This window comes from Etheostoma spectabile, chromosome 14 (genome assembly GCF_008692095.1).
Source record: "Etheostoma spectabile isolate EspeVRDwgs_2016 chromosome 14, UIUC_Espe_1.0, whole genome shotgun sequence".
NCBI lineage: Eukaryota > Metazoa > Chordata > Actinopteri > Perciformes > Percidae > Etheostoma > Etheostoma spectabile.
Genome location: NC_045746.1, coordinates 24,193,393 through 24,207,823, shown reverse-complemented (window position 1 = coordinate 24,207,823; position 14,431 = coordinate 24,193,393). Strand labels below are relative to the sequence as shown.

Below are 14,431 nucleotides of genomic sequence, written 5' to 3'. Positions count from 1 at the left end.
TATCTATCTATCTATCTATCTGTCTATCCATCTATCTATCTATCTGTCTATCCATCTATCTATCTATCTATCTATCTATCTATCTGGAAAGAATATAGGTGGAATTTATGACATTACGATAGCTACATGTATTTGGGTGATCCAGTTCCAGAGCTTTGTTGCTGTCCATGCTCCCTCACTGACATGACACTTAATAAGCCACTGTTAATGGTATTAGTTACACCTGCTTTGACAAGTCAATGCCAATTTTCCAGGAGATACATGTACAAAAGTTTACAAGAGACTTGTTTTCAAAATGTTGTCATTAAGATAACTGACAATTCCGTCTCTTATACACATAAGCTGATTCATTTTGTCTTTCTTTGCAAGGGCACCACCGTCTCTGGTCAGCTTAGCATCACTGTCTTATTATTTACACACTGGATCTAAATGCAACCTAACAGCCATATATCAGTTTTGTCAACCACCTTTTCTGTGTGCAACTCTGTGTTTTGGGTTGACAACTGAATGGAGTTTGAATTTGTGTTCATTAAAAGTGTGTCACGGGTACTTTTTCTGAAGTGAAGGATGTTTAATGCTCAAGACAAAACAAATAATGCCAGTGGAGAAGCCAGGCCAGGTTGAGAAAGAAGAGAATGAAAGACTTTGATTATGTTTGTTACTTCCATCCCACACAAAAATTACAAACTATGAAACCAGGAGGTGCAAGGCTAATGTGTCAATACCCTTGTTACCCTGTAATACTAATCCTATTTCAATGGGCCTTTAGAATCTTGGTGCGTGTGTGTGTGTCTGTGTGTTTGTGTGTAAGTGTGTGTGTGTGTGTGTGTGTGTGTGTGTGTGTGTGTGTGCATGCACTCTGTAAATGGAATAGCTAATGATAATGTGTCCTTGCTGAACTGTAAATAGGCTGAGAAAACCCCAACAACAGGCTGTGCTGTGGTACATAGTTAAACAAAGACACACACACACACACACACAAAAGCCTCATTAGGAGTGTGTGTGTGCGTGTTTCCCCCCCTGTCGACGGACTAACTACTGCAGCTGACCTCCAAAATCCTCCAGCAGTGAAACTCTGACACATTAAACACAAAAAAAGAAGCTTTGCTTTCAAAAAAAAAAAATCACCTCAGGGCTCTTTTTCTCCCCTCAAACACACATCACTGATACGTTATTATGCAACACTACGTTAAACAGAACGAACGAACACTAGAACGAACACTAGCCAACATGGACTGTCATTTGAAAGTATCTTAAGCCGGATTTGCAGCTTTTGCTTCAGGGTGTTGCAGAGGCTCAGTGGCTCTGCAGAGCTGATGTGCTCCTCCTTAAAGATGTAGCTACATGTATGGGACATGGTAACCACAACAACAGTGATTGGTCAGCCTGTACTGCTTTTGCACTGTACTGTACCAAATGATCTCGTTATATATCGCTCTGGAACCCATTTGGGCCTCACTAAAGGAAAGCAGAGCTTATTCTTAACATTTTTATATGAACAAGCTCAGTTATATGCAAATATCCTTAAAAGGTTAAGGCACTATTACAGAATTACAGTAGCTGTAGGAAGAAGACATCTCCATTCTTAGTCTCACCTACAACACTCGGCACCTACAATATTTGAACGTGAGCAGATTTTTAGAGGTCTGGAACCAGACCAGTGTTGTGATGAGCCAATTTAGAATCAATCGGAAAAACTGAGCTCGGAACAACCAATCAACAACTATGCAGGTTCCCTATGCATGGGAGTAGAAACAAAAGGCTGGCTTCAATACACTGTAACAAATTTAACATAAAATGTACAGTAATTTACTGGCAACAAATGGCCGGAAAGTAATTCTTAGACTACTGTGATGGCGTCATGTCGACAAGGTTGTAATGTAACTTTAAAGCATTCTACTGTAAAAATCATATACAGTAATGTTACTGTGAAATCTAATGGAAATAACTAGATTTCACAGCACAAAATTACAAATTAAAAAATTAAAAATTCACAAAATTAAGTCAAAGTGTTTTGTTTTTTTTTAATAGAGCATCTGAAGAAGTATATCTGTTTTTGTGGCATCATCAGATCTGGATTACCTACTGGGCAACCAACCATACAACAGCTCAACACCAGCTGAAAGGATCCAGACCTTGAGGTGGGTTTGGCATTATCCCCTAATGTAGGGAAGGGGGGGGATGTTAGGGTTAGGGGTTCACTGGTATTCTCTAATACATTGCAATTCATATCTTTTTTCCAACTTTGGTTTATGTCCCCAAAGGAAAACTTTGTCAACATCCATTTGAACTAAACACAGTTTCTCTCTTTAACATAAAAACTCAACTGCTCCATCTAGTGGACTGAAGAAGCAATTGACTTTATTATTCTAGTGCCCAAAAAATTATATAATAAAAGACTGATACTTGGCATCTGTGTATCAAAACAGTATTGCTATGAAGAATATTGCACATATATTTTTTCCTCCCACCCCTAATCTGGGGACTCCTCATGGAGGGGCTCTCTGACAAAAGAACCATAGCTTTACAGATGTAGTGGGTAGAACAATGCCACAATTTGAAGTAGCGTGAGACCTCTTCCTGCAGCTGTCTCTCTCCTAAATGTCCTGTATAATGTCCCGTCATTGGCAGTGACGGCTGGATTTTCTGAAGCCGAGCCAAGAGGAGGTGCAGAAGTCTAGTTTTCTCTCAGACCAAAGATTCACAGATTATTACAGAATCTTTGCCCAGTGTTGCCAAGAATAAAGTGCCTAGCACAGCTGTAAGACTACATTCAAGTGGTGCATATTCCCATATAAATGTGTGTTTAGTAAAATGGCTGGCACCTGTGTTCTAGGCCAAATAAAGTTAAATTAATACTGTGTGCACTGTACTTGATGGGCACCAGAAGCAGTGAATTGAAGTACCGGGGTCAATGAAATGTGTTTTTTCTGGTAATGGCTGTCAGATAATGTTTTACCAGTTTGTACTGTATGTTGTGGGATTCAGAACCTACTCACATCTGTAAAGTGAGATACTTTATATAAATAATGTTTTTATTACGCCTTAGCATGATAAACAACCTCCTACAAGCGTGCACGAACGCTCCATGATCAGCCTGCAGTCGAACATCGAGTACGGCTGTGACAAACAGATTGTTTGAGCGCTGTCTCGTTCCTGTTGGTAATACCTGTTCGACAGTGATTGTTTGGAGATGCAGCTGTGTAAAATGGGCCGAATCAAAGCAGGAGACACGTTAAGACCTATGGAGGCACACAAACAATTGTTTGGAAATAAGTAAACAAACATGTTCTGTCAGTTAAAGGTCCCATAGCATGAACATTTCACTGAATGAGTTTATTTTAAAACATTAATATGAGTATCCCCCAGCTTGTCTATGGACCCCCAGTGGCTGGAAATGGGGATATCCTGCTCTGCCTTTGAGAAAATGAAAGCTTAGATGGAACAATTTGGAATCTTACCCCTTGTGAGGTCATAAGGAGAAAGGTTACCTCCGTTTCTCTGCTTTGCCCACCCAGAGAATTTGGCCCACCCATGAGAGATAGACATCATGGCTTTTAAATGGGCAAAGTGGCAGTTGGTCAAGGCCACACCCCCAGCCTCCACCTCGTGATCTCTGGAGAGTTGGTAACAAAGTCAGTATTTTAAGTCTATTTAAATTCAATGTTTTCTTCCATTATTCTAAATATGGAGAATGAGTCAAACTGATGGATATATTTTTTGGAAAAGGGAAGAGAAAAAGGAGTGAGTTGTAAGTTCCTTTGTTGGCCAACAGATGGCAGCGTTGTGGCTGAATGCTCGGCTCAGCTCTCTGGTGTGGGCAGCGCATGTGTGTGCACGTTTGCCCTAGACTGTTAAAACTAGACGTGCACACGCTCACACATTCACACAGAGAGAGACAAAAATAAAAGAGACAAATATGGAGGAGAAAAGTGACTGGAGGAAGGACAGCCAGGATGAAACAGCTGGTCCACAGCCACCATGTTGTAACCTCGGGGTGGACTGGGACTGATGGACAGTTTCCATGACAAAAATAAACACTCGCTGACAGAGACAGACAGGTTGTGCGGCAAAATCATTGTAGAATTCCACTGATTACGGTGTTTTTTCCTCCCCTGCTGTGTGCGACATAATTGCAGCGCTGTCTTTGAATTTCGTTCCTCTCTTATGGTAAACAACAAGACAAAAACACAAGTACGGAAAAAGAAATCCTGCTTGAGTTTTGTCATTTTGCCGTTTCAGAGGTGAGAATGACAGCCATCGATTTCTGGCCTCAATTTTCTTTTGTGGTGTGAACAATCAGACAGAAATAACTGAGTGTATCTGACAGCAAAATGCTTTTCAAAATGTTGTTCGGTCCTCTCAGAAAGTGTTCAGCATTCTGGTTGAAATGACTTGCATGATCACAAAAATGCAGGTTTGTTCTCTAAAGGTGATTTTGCATTTCATCTTTTCTCTAAAATTAAGAGTTATGTTCTAACATCCTGGTAAGATTCTGTTGCAAGAGTTTGTTTTGGGGTTTTTCTCTACTTTTGCCACACTAACACGCTATTAAAATATATCTACAAATTTCATTTCACATGTAAAGATAACACGTTAAATGTGAAATGTCTAAAATCCACCTACTGTAGCCCACAGTATGTAAATGTTGTATCAAATGTAAAGTGTAATTCTAATTACGTGTGCATCAATGTTTACATATGTAAAAAATATCCAAAAATCTCATGGTACTATCTGTGAATTTTTCACAGTGTGTGTATACACTTTTTCATAGTTAATGAAATAAATTGTATGTTGAATGTATGAATTCAAATATATAACACAAATTATCAGGATTTGGTTGTGCTTTTATTTCTGCCCAAAAGTGCTTTTTTCTGTATATTTCACACGCGTTGATCTGATGCACGTGCATGTCTGTGAGTTCGTCAGTTTGCATGCATGTGTTTTTCTCCGTCTTGGCTCGGTGACATTCCCATGACATCATGGTTGCCCCGTCCACCCATGTGTCCAGTCAGCACGCCACCATGCTAAGCTAGCATCTGTGAGGTAAAGCTCACTAGCGCAAAAACAAAACAGAAAAAAAAGGGCTTAAACAGGAAGGGGATGTCATCCTGTCTGTTCAACAACCACTTCATCAGCTGACCGCTCGATCGCCAGCCAGCTGTCCCGGAGCGACGCGAGGAAGTGAGCTCACCCTGTTGGCTTCAGTGACTCTCCTCAAACACGACTCGGATGCAAACGCAACAGAAAGCTCAGTGGGAGATTTCACTGGTCGCAGACGGGAGTCGGACCTTGTTTAGTTAAATAATAATCCTCAGTGAGACAAGATGGACTACAGGTGCAAACTTTGTTCTGAGAGAGAATATTTTCTTTGTCCTTTTTGCTTAAATAGAGGGACACCAGGGCCGCGTTCAGCCCCAACAAAACGTAACAAAACTTATTTTTTTTACAAAAACGGGGAAGAGTTGAACATCCTGCTGTGTGCGCATGCGCTGTGCCTTTTTTATTATAGTGCGTTCCATTTGTACTCGGAAGTCGGATTTTCCGAGGTCAAAGTCAGAAACACGCCCCTTGACCTTGGATATCTGAGGTCAGAACTCGAGTACCCCAAGTTAAAAATCCAACATGGCTGCTCCGTGCATCAACAGTAGTGAAAGCTGAAGTAGCATACAGTCATAAGCACTTCAGTTAGAGCAGGGCAATATATCAATACAAACCGATATCGTTATATGTTGCTACATATCGTTTTGGATTTGGGAGATCATGATATCGTAATATGACATTAGTATTGTCTTTTCCTGGTTTTAGAGGCTGCATTGCAGTAAAGTGATGTCATTTTCTGAACTTATCAGACTGTTCTATTATCACTTAGTCATTACAACCACATTCCTGATGATCATTTATCAAAAATCTCATTGTGTTAATATTTTGTGAAAGCACCAATAGTCAACACTAAAATATCACCGCAATATCATTATCGAGGTATCTGGTCAAAACTATGATTTTCTTTTTTTGGGATTATTGAATTTATAGGAGGACAGCTGAAGACATGAAAGGAATGACATGTAGCAACGGACCTCAGGTAGGTGTCGAACCCGCGGCCGCTGCACCGAGGAGTAAACCTCTAAACATGGGTGCATGCTCTACAAGGTGCCCTGTGTGTGATTTTCTCCATATTGTCCAGCCCTAACTTCTGTCTTATTTGTGTCTTACTAAATCAGTCGTACCGACAGTGCTGTCCATCTTCTAACTGTGGACGCGTTGTTACGCTGCACAAGAGCTGATGAAAACAATGAAAATCTGACTTGTGAATGGAACACATTCAATTCAGGTGGGACGTTATTCCCAGCTTCGGCTACCAAGTTCTGAGGTAAATGGAACGCAATATTACTAAGAGTTTAGATACACGTCTCTACTGATTGGGTATCACCTGTCACACAGCCAATAAACGAGAGACACACCTACCAATTAGAGAAAGAAAATCTCAAAGCCGCTGCACACTGTTTCACACCGCTCGAAGGAAACATGTCATTCAACACGGAAAACATAGCAAACCAGTGCACACTGTACTGAGATTGAACGTGCCCCAGGCCTGTAAACAAAGTAATACAACTTTATACATTTTAACTGCTGGGAATACACTTCAGGAACTGTGAAATTACAACCCATATAGGGTGTCCTGTTAGGTAACGATATAGATAACATGTAGGTTTGCTAGGGGGCAAAGTAAAGATCACATGTTGGATAACATATAGTCTAAAGTCTTATCCAACTCATCACTTAAATATAAAAACATTAACCCTTTGCATTGGTGCATCAACAGTGTACACAACCTGACTCAAATAAATATCTTTGTTTTTGCAGAACTCTGACCACATGCACTACTTTTGTCTAGTTTTACAGAGTAGCACTCAAGCCATGTTAAATTGTTGCTGTTTTGTGATGTTTGAAGAGATCTCCCTAACCCTAACCCCAACCAAACCCTAACCCTGTGTATATTATATATTTTAATTATTGTAATTTTATTTATTATAATCATGTGTCAGTGTCTCGGGGAGAGGAGCCGAGCAGGAGTGGAGGAGACCTTTTATTTAAAGTTTATGTTCCCGCTGTCCGTCCTGTCCTGTGGCCCTTTGGCCTTGCTCTGAACATTTGGCCTTTTTTTAAACAGCTTTTTAGAACCAAACCAGGTCTTTTAAGGAGATTTTAAGTGTTTGACTCACACCGGGGGTCCCCTTGTGCCCGTGCCCTTCACAGCGCCCATCCAGGGCACTGCGTTCTACCCTGACCTAACGCCAACCAAACCCTAACCCTAACCCCAGCCAAACCCTAAACCTAACCCTAACCCCAGCCAAACCCTAACCCTAACCCCAGCCAAACCCTAACCCTAACCCTAACCCCAGCCAAACCCTAACCCTAACCCTAACCCTAACCCCAGCCAAACCCTAACCCTAGCCATAACCCTAACCCCAGCCAAACCCTAACCCTAACCCTAACCCCAACAAAACCCTAACCCTAACCCTAACCCCAGCCAAACCCTAACCCTAACCCTAACCCTAACCCCAACCAAACCCTAACCCTAACCACCTAACCCCTAACCCTAACCCCAACCTTAACCCCCACCAAACCCCAACTTTATAACTCTTGACTACACTGATTGTATTGTGCCCTTCTGCATTGGAGCTTTACATTTAAAAAGATATCTGTCAATTTTATTACGGGTTGAATTTTAAGCATTTGTGTGGGGGAGGCACTGTAGAGTGGGGTTGTGTCTAAATGTGTCTTTATATGTTTTTAACGGGAATTGACTGTCCAGCTATGAACGCTTTCTGTTTTTTTTTTGTAATAAGCACACTGCACCAAATTTCTAGCAACTTAAATAGTTGCATGAAAAGGGTTTTCCTTCATTGGAACTAACGGACCAACCCAAAACATGAAATGTTTGACACTTATGGCCATATTGTGTTATTTCGATGGATTTAACATATTTAATTCAGAGTCTTTCTTTTTTAACACGGTCTACCATGTGAGGCTATGAAAGGGAAAGTGTGATCAAACATTTCATCCAGTAACTTTCCACTCAGCATTTGAGGCTTTCAACTACGTGACTGGAATAAAATGGGACTGCACTGAAGGTTGGTGTCCAGTCCACTTACTGCTGTGAGTTAATGTGAGTTTTTTGGCTCAGACCAAAAAAGGTGTCGTTCTGGAGAAGACCAACCTCCTCATTACCAACTTTCTGATTGAAACTACACAAAGTGGCCTTCCAGACTATTTGGTTTAACTATTAACTTTTTCACCCAAAAGCCTGCAGCGAAACATCAAATCCCTGCTGCCCTGCAGCTTCCTCGGCAGAGAGCAATTATGTGGAATTAAATCCCATTCGCTGTTCAGCCAGCAGCGAGAGCAAGGTAAGGTCTGACAAGCTGTCAAGAGGGGAAAGGAAATGAGAGCCGCAGAGTGAGTCTTCCATCATGTGAGCTGTCTTTCTTATCATTAACCCTAAAGAATGTTGACTCTTAACAAGCTTGCTCCTCTACTTCTGCTCTGCTGCTTCTTAAATATCTTATTTTAGAGGACGGGTGAGGGAAGGGTTTGACACTTTAAACAGGTCTTATACTACATTATATATATATATATATATATATATATATTATACTACCTTTGCCTTTTTGGCTGTTTCTGCAGTCCTGAGGAACCAGAGTCCTGTGGTTTTTGCACATGTCCTGCTGCCATAAATTTTGCAATAAAAAAATAACATATACTAATTTGAATTTAATTTATATTTCAGATAGATATTTTTTAAAGGGGTCAAATTTGACCCGAGGACAACAGGAGGGTTAACGGGACACTGTTTATACCACAAACCCCGCTTTTCAGACTTTGCACTGATTCAGTGACATGTTATTGCATTACAGTAGGATAACTGTGGCTATTTGACTCACTACAAGGTGCTACAAACTCACCTTTGCTCACAAAGTACAGATTGTATAGCTTTGATGTTTGTATTGGAGCAAATACATGTACATCTGCTCATCAGATCAGGACAACTGGCAAAAAAAAAAAAAATACTATTGCAAAAAGGCAATAAGCAATTTGTGGACAAAAAGTTTAACCAGAAACTGTAACCTCAGCCATTCTTAAATCTCTGATACAACACGATTCCTAAAGCCGTAATATCTGTAGTAATGGGACAAGTTTTTAGTCTTCATCATCATCATCATCATCGGGCCAAAGCCTGCAATTTAAAGCGAGGCAAGAAAATAGTGACCCGAGATCGGCTGAGGAGAGTTGAACGGACGAGTGAAATTACTTGATCATAAACCTTTGAGAACGGCTAGGGGAAGATCGGCTAAAAGACAAATAAAAAAAAAAAATATATATATTTTTCACAGTTGTATCTGTCCCATTAGTTGGATGGAGCTCACTTGATTTTTCCTTTGCCATACATTCACTGAGCAAGTCACATTTAGTATTCCTAGAAAATGTGTTTGTTCTCCACAGAGCTTCTATGCACAGATCCTTAGACCGCTGTGTACTGAGGATTGTCTCCCAGGATGCTTTGCAACGACTACAAGACACAGCAGACTAATGAGACAAACTGTGACATAAAAAGCCTGGAGCCTGCATTTGTTCCACAAGAGTATAACAATTTGTTTCCGAGCACTATGAACGGAGAAGAATTCCACTTTATAAACAAGGCTTACTGTACAGGGGTGTGGGGGGGGGGGGGGGGGGGGGGGGTCTTACCAGACAGTATGAAGAATATTCCGGAAACGAAGGCGAGGATGGTGCGTTGCGGCCGGATGTGTCCGATGTTGCTGATGACGAAGGCGGTGAAGACGAAGAGCAGGGAGACCATGGGGAAGGGAGTGGCAGTTCGGACCATTTCTGCAGAACAGAGAGGATTGTGGGAGAGGGTAAGAGAAGGACAGGCATGATTTAAAAAAAAAAAAAAAAGATCACGCAGACTTTAGCAGGGAGGAAATCTTTATAAATTCAGACCTGAATTCACTTTAGTAAATGAATGACAGAATGCTGCAAGCTGTTTGGTGCCAAAATCCAATTAAAAGTTGTATTCATGAATTTTAACAACTTTATTGAAAGATGTTCCCACTTTTAAGAGTCAAGTCTCGTGAGTAAAAACTCTCAGTGAAGCATAAATAATTTAAAATCTTATCGACTTGTTTCTTACGCTTTTTCTGTGTTGAAACTGGCGAAAGCAAAGACTTGGGAAAGTTTGATGTGAAAACTATGAATGTTAAATTCCTGTGATAATGACTATGATTCTTCATGGTTTGTCATCCATTCGCATTGAAACCAGCCAACCAAGTTGGAAACTTATTTGTTTTGATTTCTTTCTTTTAAAAAGGCATCAATAATATTTGGTTTAGTGGTAGTTGCGTCCGTTTCTGTTGTATATAAATAATAGTAATAATGTAGTATAAACCACAGGGGATCTTCCCTCCCAGCTTACTAAACCTAAAATTGGCAGTTGGTACCTTTTATCATTTTTATTTACTTTGTAGACTAAAAACCTTGTTATTGTCATAGACTGTAAATATTAATGCACAACGCATCCAGTTTGGTGAAGTGCTGCAAATGCGGAAGCCTCTTCCACATTAGCTAGTCTTTGCAGACCTGGAAGCTCCATCCATTGTTTTTACAGTCCACAGTTCATCACTGCAAACGTTTGACGTGACACATTACTAATTGGATGATCTGTTAATAGGAAATCATTGATCAGTGTAGCTTTAAAGTCAGACACATTAACATGTTGGGTTTGTAGTTTAAATTGTGAAGTATAACAAAACTAGCAACTGCCACTCAACTAGCATCTGTCGCCACGTGACCCGTCGGCAGTCGCCTACTTTGGTAGGGTATCATATATATTGATGTGCATACAATTTCGTACTATTTTGTACTATTCCGTACGAACACGTTCATGAGAATGAGGTCGCACTGAGGGTTTGCTTTGTAGAACATTTCGTGCGGAGACACTGACTTATCCTTGTCTTGTAATTCTAGCCATGAAGCTACAACGATATTGTAGCGTGAGTTGTTTTGCAAGGTGAGTGCATTTTAGACCAATCATTTTGAGTGTTTTCCTGGCAAAGCATGACCCTGACAAGAAAAATGTAGAAAATACACAGTTAGAATACCAAAACACGTCTTTTGAGATGACAGTATTGTCGTTTCAACATAGATATTTGTACTGCTCGTGACCAGAGGTGTGCTGGAGTTCACTCGGGGTTGTGTCAAGCGAGGCTGTGTGGGATTTGTTCAGCAAACTTCTCCACGGTGCTGTTGCAGTGTTTTGACTCGTGCGCCTGTACCTGAGGACATTTATCTAGCGTCAAACGGCCCGAACATCTTCCCCCGTGGTGTCTCCAACAAACAGTGCATGCTTTGCTTCAAAGAGACAGAGCAAAGTGCAGCGGGCGGAGCACTTTGAAGCCAGTTCCCAGTGTCAACATCTTGAATCATTAAAACAGCTCAGAGACAGAATAGCTCCGTGGGGAACGTCAGCGAGCTTTCCACGTTCATTTACTGTTTGATACAAAAAATACACAATCTCTTTGAAATAATTATGGTTCTTCGCAGGTTCTTACATTAATTTGTATGTTGGACATATACACCGTTTAATCATTTAAAAACCCTAACCCAACTGGCATAACAACATGTTCACTTTTTTTGTATTAATGTGTTTTTTGCTGTCCTGAGAAAACTATGTATTCAAAATGTCGACTATTCATGACCTGAGACAAACTGCTCTCATGTCAGCATCAGTTTGAACCCTTGTGTTGTCCTCCCAGGTCAAAACTGAAAGTAAAAAAAGTCATTTGGCGCTTTTAAAAAAAAGAGAATTTTTTTTTATTGCTTTTTTGATGCGTTTGAGATACTTTTTTTTATCACTTTGACTTTTAAAAAAAAAACTTTTTTTTTTTAAATCATTTTTTGATGCATTTTCTTTATTTTTGTAACACCACCAGTATCCTGTTCACAGCACCACTATATCACTACTAGTTTTACACTATTTTCTTTTTTGAATTCATGGTCAAGAAACCTCCTTTATATGAAATTATATAATTTTTTGGTCTTTTGTCAAAGTTTTTTTGTGGGTGAAATAAAACACCCAAAATTCAATAAAGTAAGAAACGTTTGACATTTGACAATTTGGATGAAAGTATCCCACATTTCTGATGTAGAACCTTTTAAAAACGGGGCAAACTTGACCCCAGGACAACATGAGGATTAAAAGCAGAATCATTTTGTGTAACCCTAACCCACAATATTTTTTTCAATCCTTTAACTTAAATTTGTCAAAAATACAAAAACAAATTCAAAATTTGGAGATTTTTTTCCACTGGATGGCATCACCAGATTCTATATTCATCATTGTGGAGAGGGCTGTGGAAGGTTTAGTGAGTTCTACCCTGAGTTTCTCCCCACCTTTTCTGGGATTTTAAGTAACTCCTACTTAACTTGGAGTAGAATGATAGTTGGCAGGTAGAGAATGAGCCTGATTGGTCAAGCAATGACACCTGATCCCTATTACCAGCATGTCTCACCCTACCACATGGGAAGTTCAAACAGACCTGGTTAATTTGCTGTTTTTGTGTGCGCGAGTTTTTATAAAGCTTGTGTTAGGAATATACAGATGTTGTACATTGCCACTAGCAAGCTACTGGAAAATCAATATGGAAGTGTTCTTTCACACTCTTAGAGCATCAAAGAGAGCAACCTGTGCACAAATAGAGTATGAAAGCATGTTAGCTGTGCTTTGAATATATCACATTTGGAAGGATTTAATCTCTAACTGGTACACAGCACACCTCTACAAGTCACACATCTCAGATAGATCTACTGTGATAACGTTTGGTAAGATTAGATTAAACAAATCAAAATGTAGACTCCAAGCTAAATCTATTTTGAAATGTAATGATAGGATGACAAGAGTAAAACTATTCCAATGGATTGTGAGCTAATCTACGTGTGTGTGTGTGTGTGTGTGTGTGTGTGTGTGTGTGTGTGTGTGTGTGTGTGTGTGTGAGAGAGAGAGAGAGAGAGAGGGGGGGGGGGGGGGGGATATATGACTTACTGAGTATGTTGGCTGTATTTTCTGTTGTGATCTCTATCTCTGGCTCGGTGAAATACTCCGACGCCACACATCTGCCCTTCTCTGGTCCTGAGAGAGAGAGAGCGAGAAAGAGAGAGAAAGAGAGAGAAAGAGAGAGAAAGAGAGAGAGAGAGAGAGAGAGAGAGGGAGAGGAAATATTAAAAAAGACAACGATGAGGACAGGAGAGATGAAAGGGAGGTTAAGTGGGAGGTACATGGGTCTCATTTGGATCACAAATAATATTTGCATATGGAAATAAAAACTGAATAAACCAAAGAAAAACAGATGTTTGAGAAAGGGCAGATGGAGAGAGACCGAGAGAGAGAGAGACAGAGCGGCGGTGGAAAATAACAGAGAGATCTCGGAAGGACGGATGAAAAGAGGTGAGAGGGGCTAAGGAGCAAAAGAGATTAAGTAGAACAGAAAGAGAGACAGGGAGGAAGAGAATGGAAGTGAGAGAAAAAAGTGAATTAGAGGCAGAGACAGATGGAGGTCAGGAGGTTCAGGAGAAAACAAGGACTGAGCTGAGAGAGGGAGAGGAAGAGAGAGAGAGATGAATAAAGACACTACAATTAACCTCAAACCATAGGCACACACACAAATACACACACACTCACACAAATGTCAAAAACATGATGCCTACATGCACAGACAAACAGGATTTATTTCCCCTATTTTACACACACACACACACACACACACACACACACACACACACACACACACACACACACACACGTTCTAAATGCCACCAGCGTTTTCCTCCTCTGACCTTTTGTACCAGGCGCCAGACAACAGGGAAACACAAACATGGCCGCCTCCCGAGAGCAACACCATCATGATTCGAAACATAGAGACAGTCGCTGCAGTAAGGACAGTTTTTTGTATCTATCCCTAGTGTGTGTGTTTGTGTGTGTGTGTACGTTTGAATGTATGAATGAACACTCACTTTTAATTGGGGTCACCATTATCTTTAAAAGCTAAATTTAACCAGAGGTGACACACTGCCACACTGACTCTCTCATTGTGTTGTGATTTTTGTACTGAAAATGTAAAAAAAAAATCTAAAAAAAAAACTTAAATAAAATATAATCTTTGGATGTCCATCAGCCTCCATTAGATGTGATGTTCGGGTCAAGGGTTACAATAGTCATCTAATGCCAGAGAATGAGAATTCATCAGCATGTGTACACTGTTGAAAAATCAGTGGTGTGAACAGTGCCTTAATATAATAATGAAAGGACCCATGACATGAAGCTCATTGGATGCTTTTACATAGACCTTAGTGGTCCCTAATACTGTATCTGAAG

The 14,431-nt window shown here is 40.3% G+C and overlaps 1 protein-coding gene across 1 annotated transcript in view; it reads right to left on the bottom strand.

Annotated features, from left to right (window-relative positions):
- The window catches only part of LOC116701768 (voltage-dependent calcium channel gamma-7 subunit-like), a 42,084-nt gene that overhangs the window by 7,823 nt on the left and 19,830 nt on the right, over positions 1-14,431 (bottom strand). Inside the window, 2 exon segments of the mRNA XM_032535713.1 lie at positions 9,751-9,891; positions 13,103-13,189. Coding sequence (XP_032391604.1) covers positions 9,751-9,891; positions 13,103-13,189 — 228 coding nt within the window.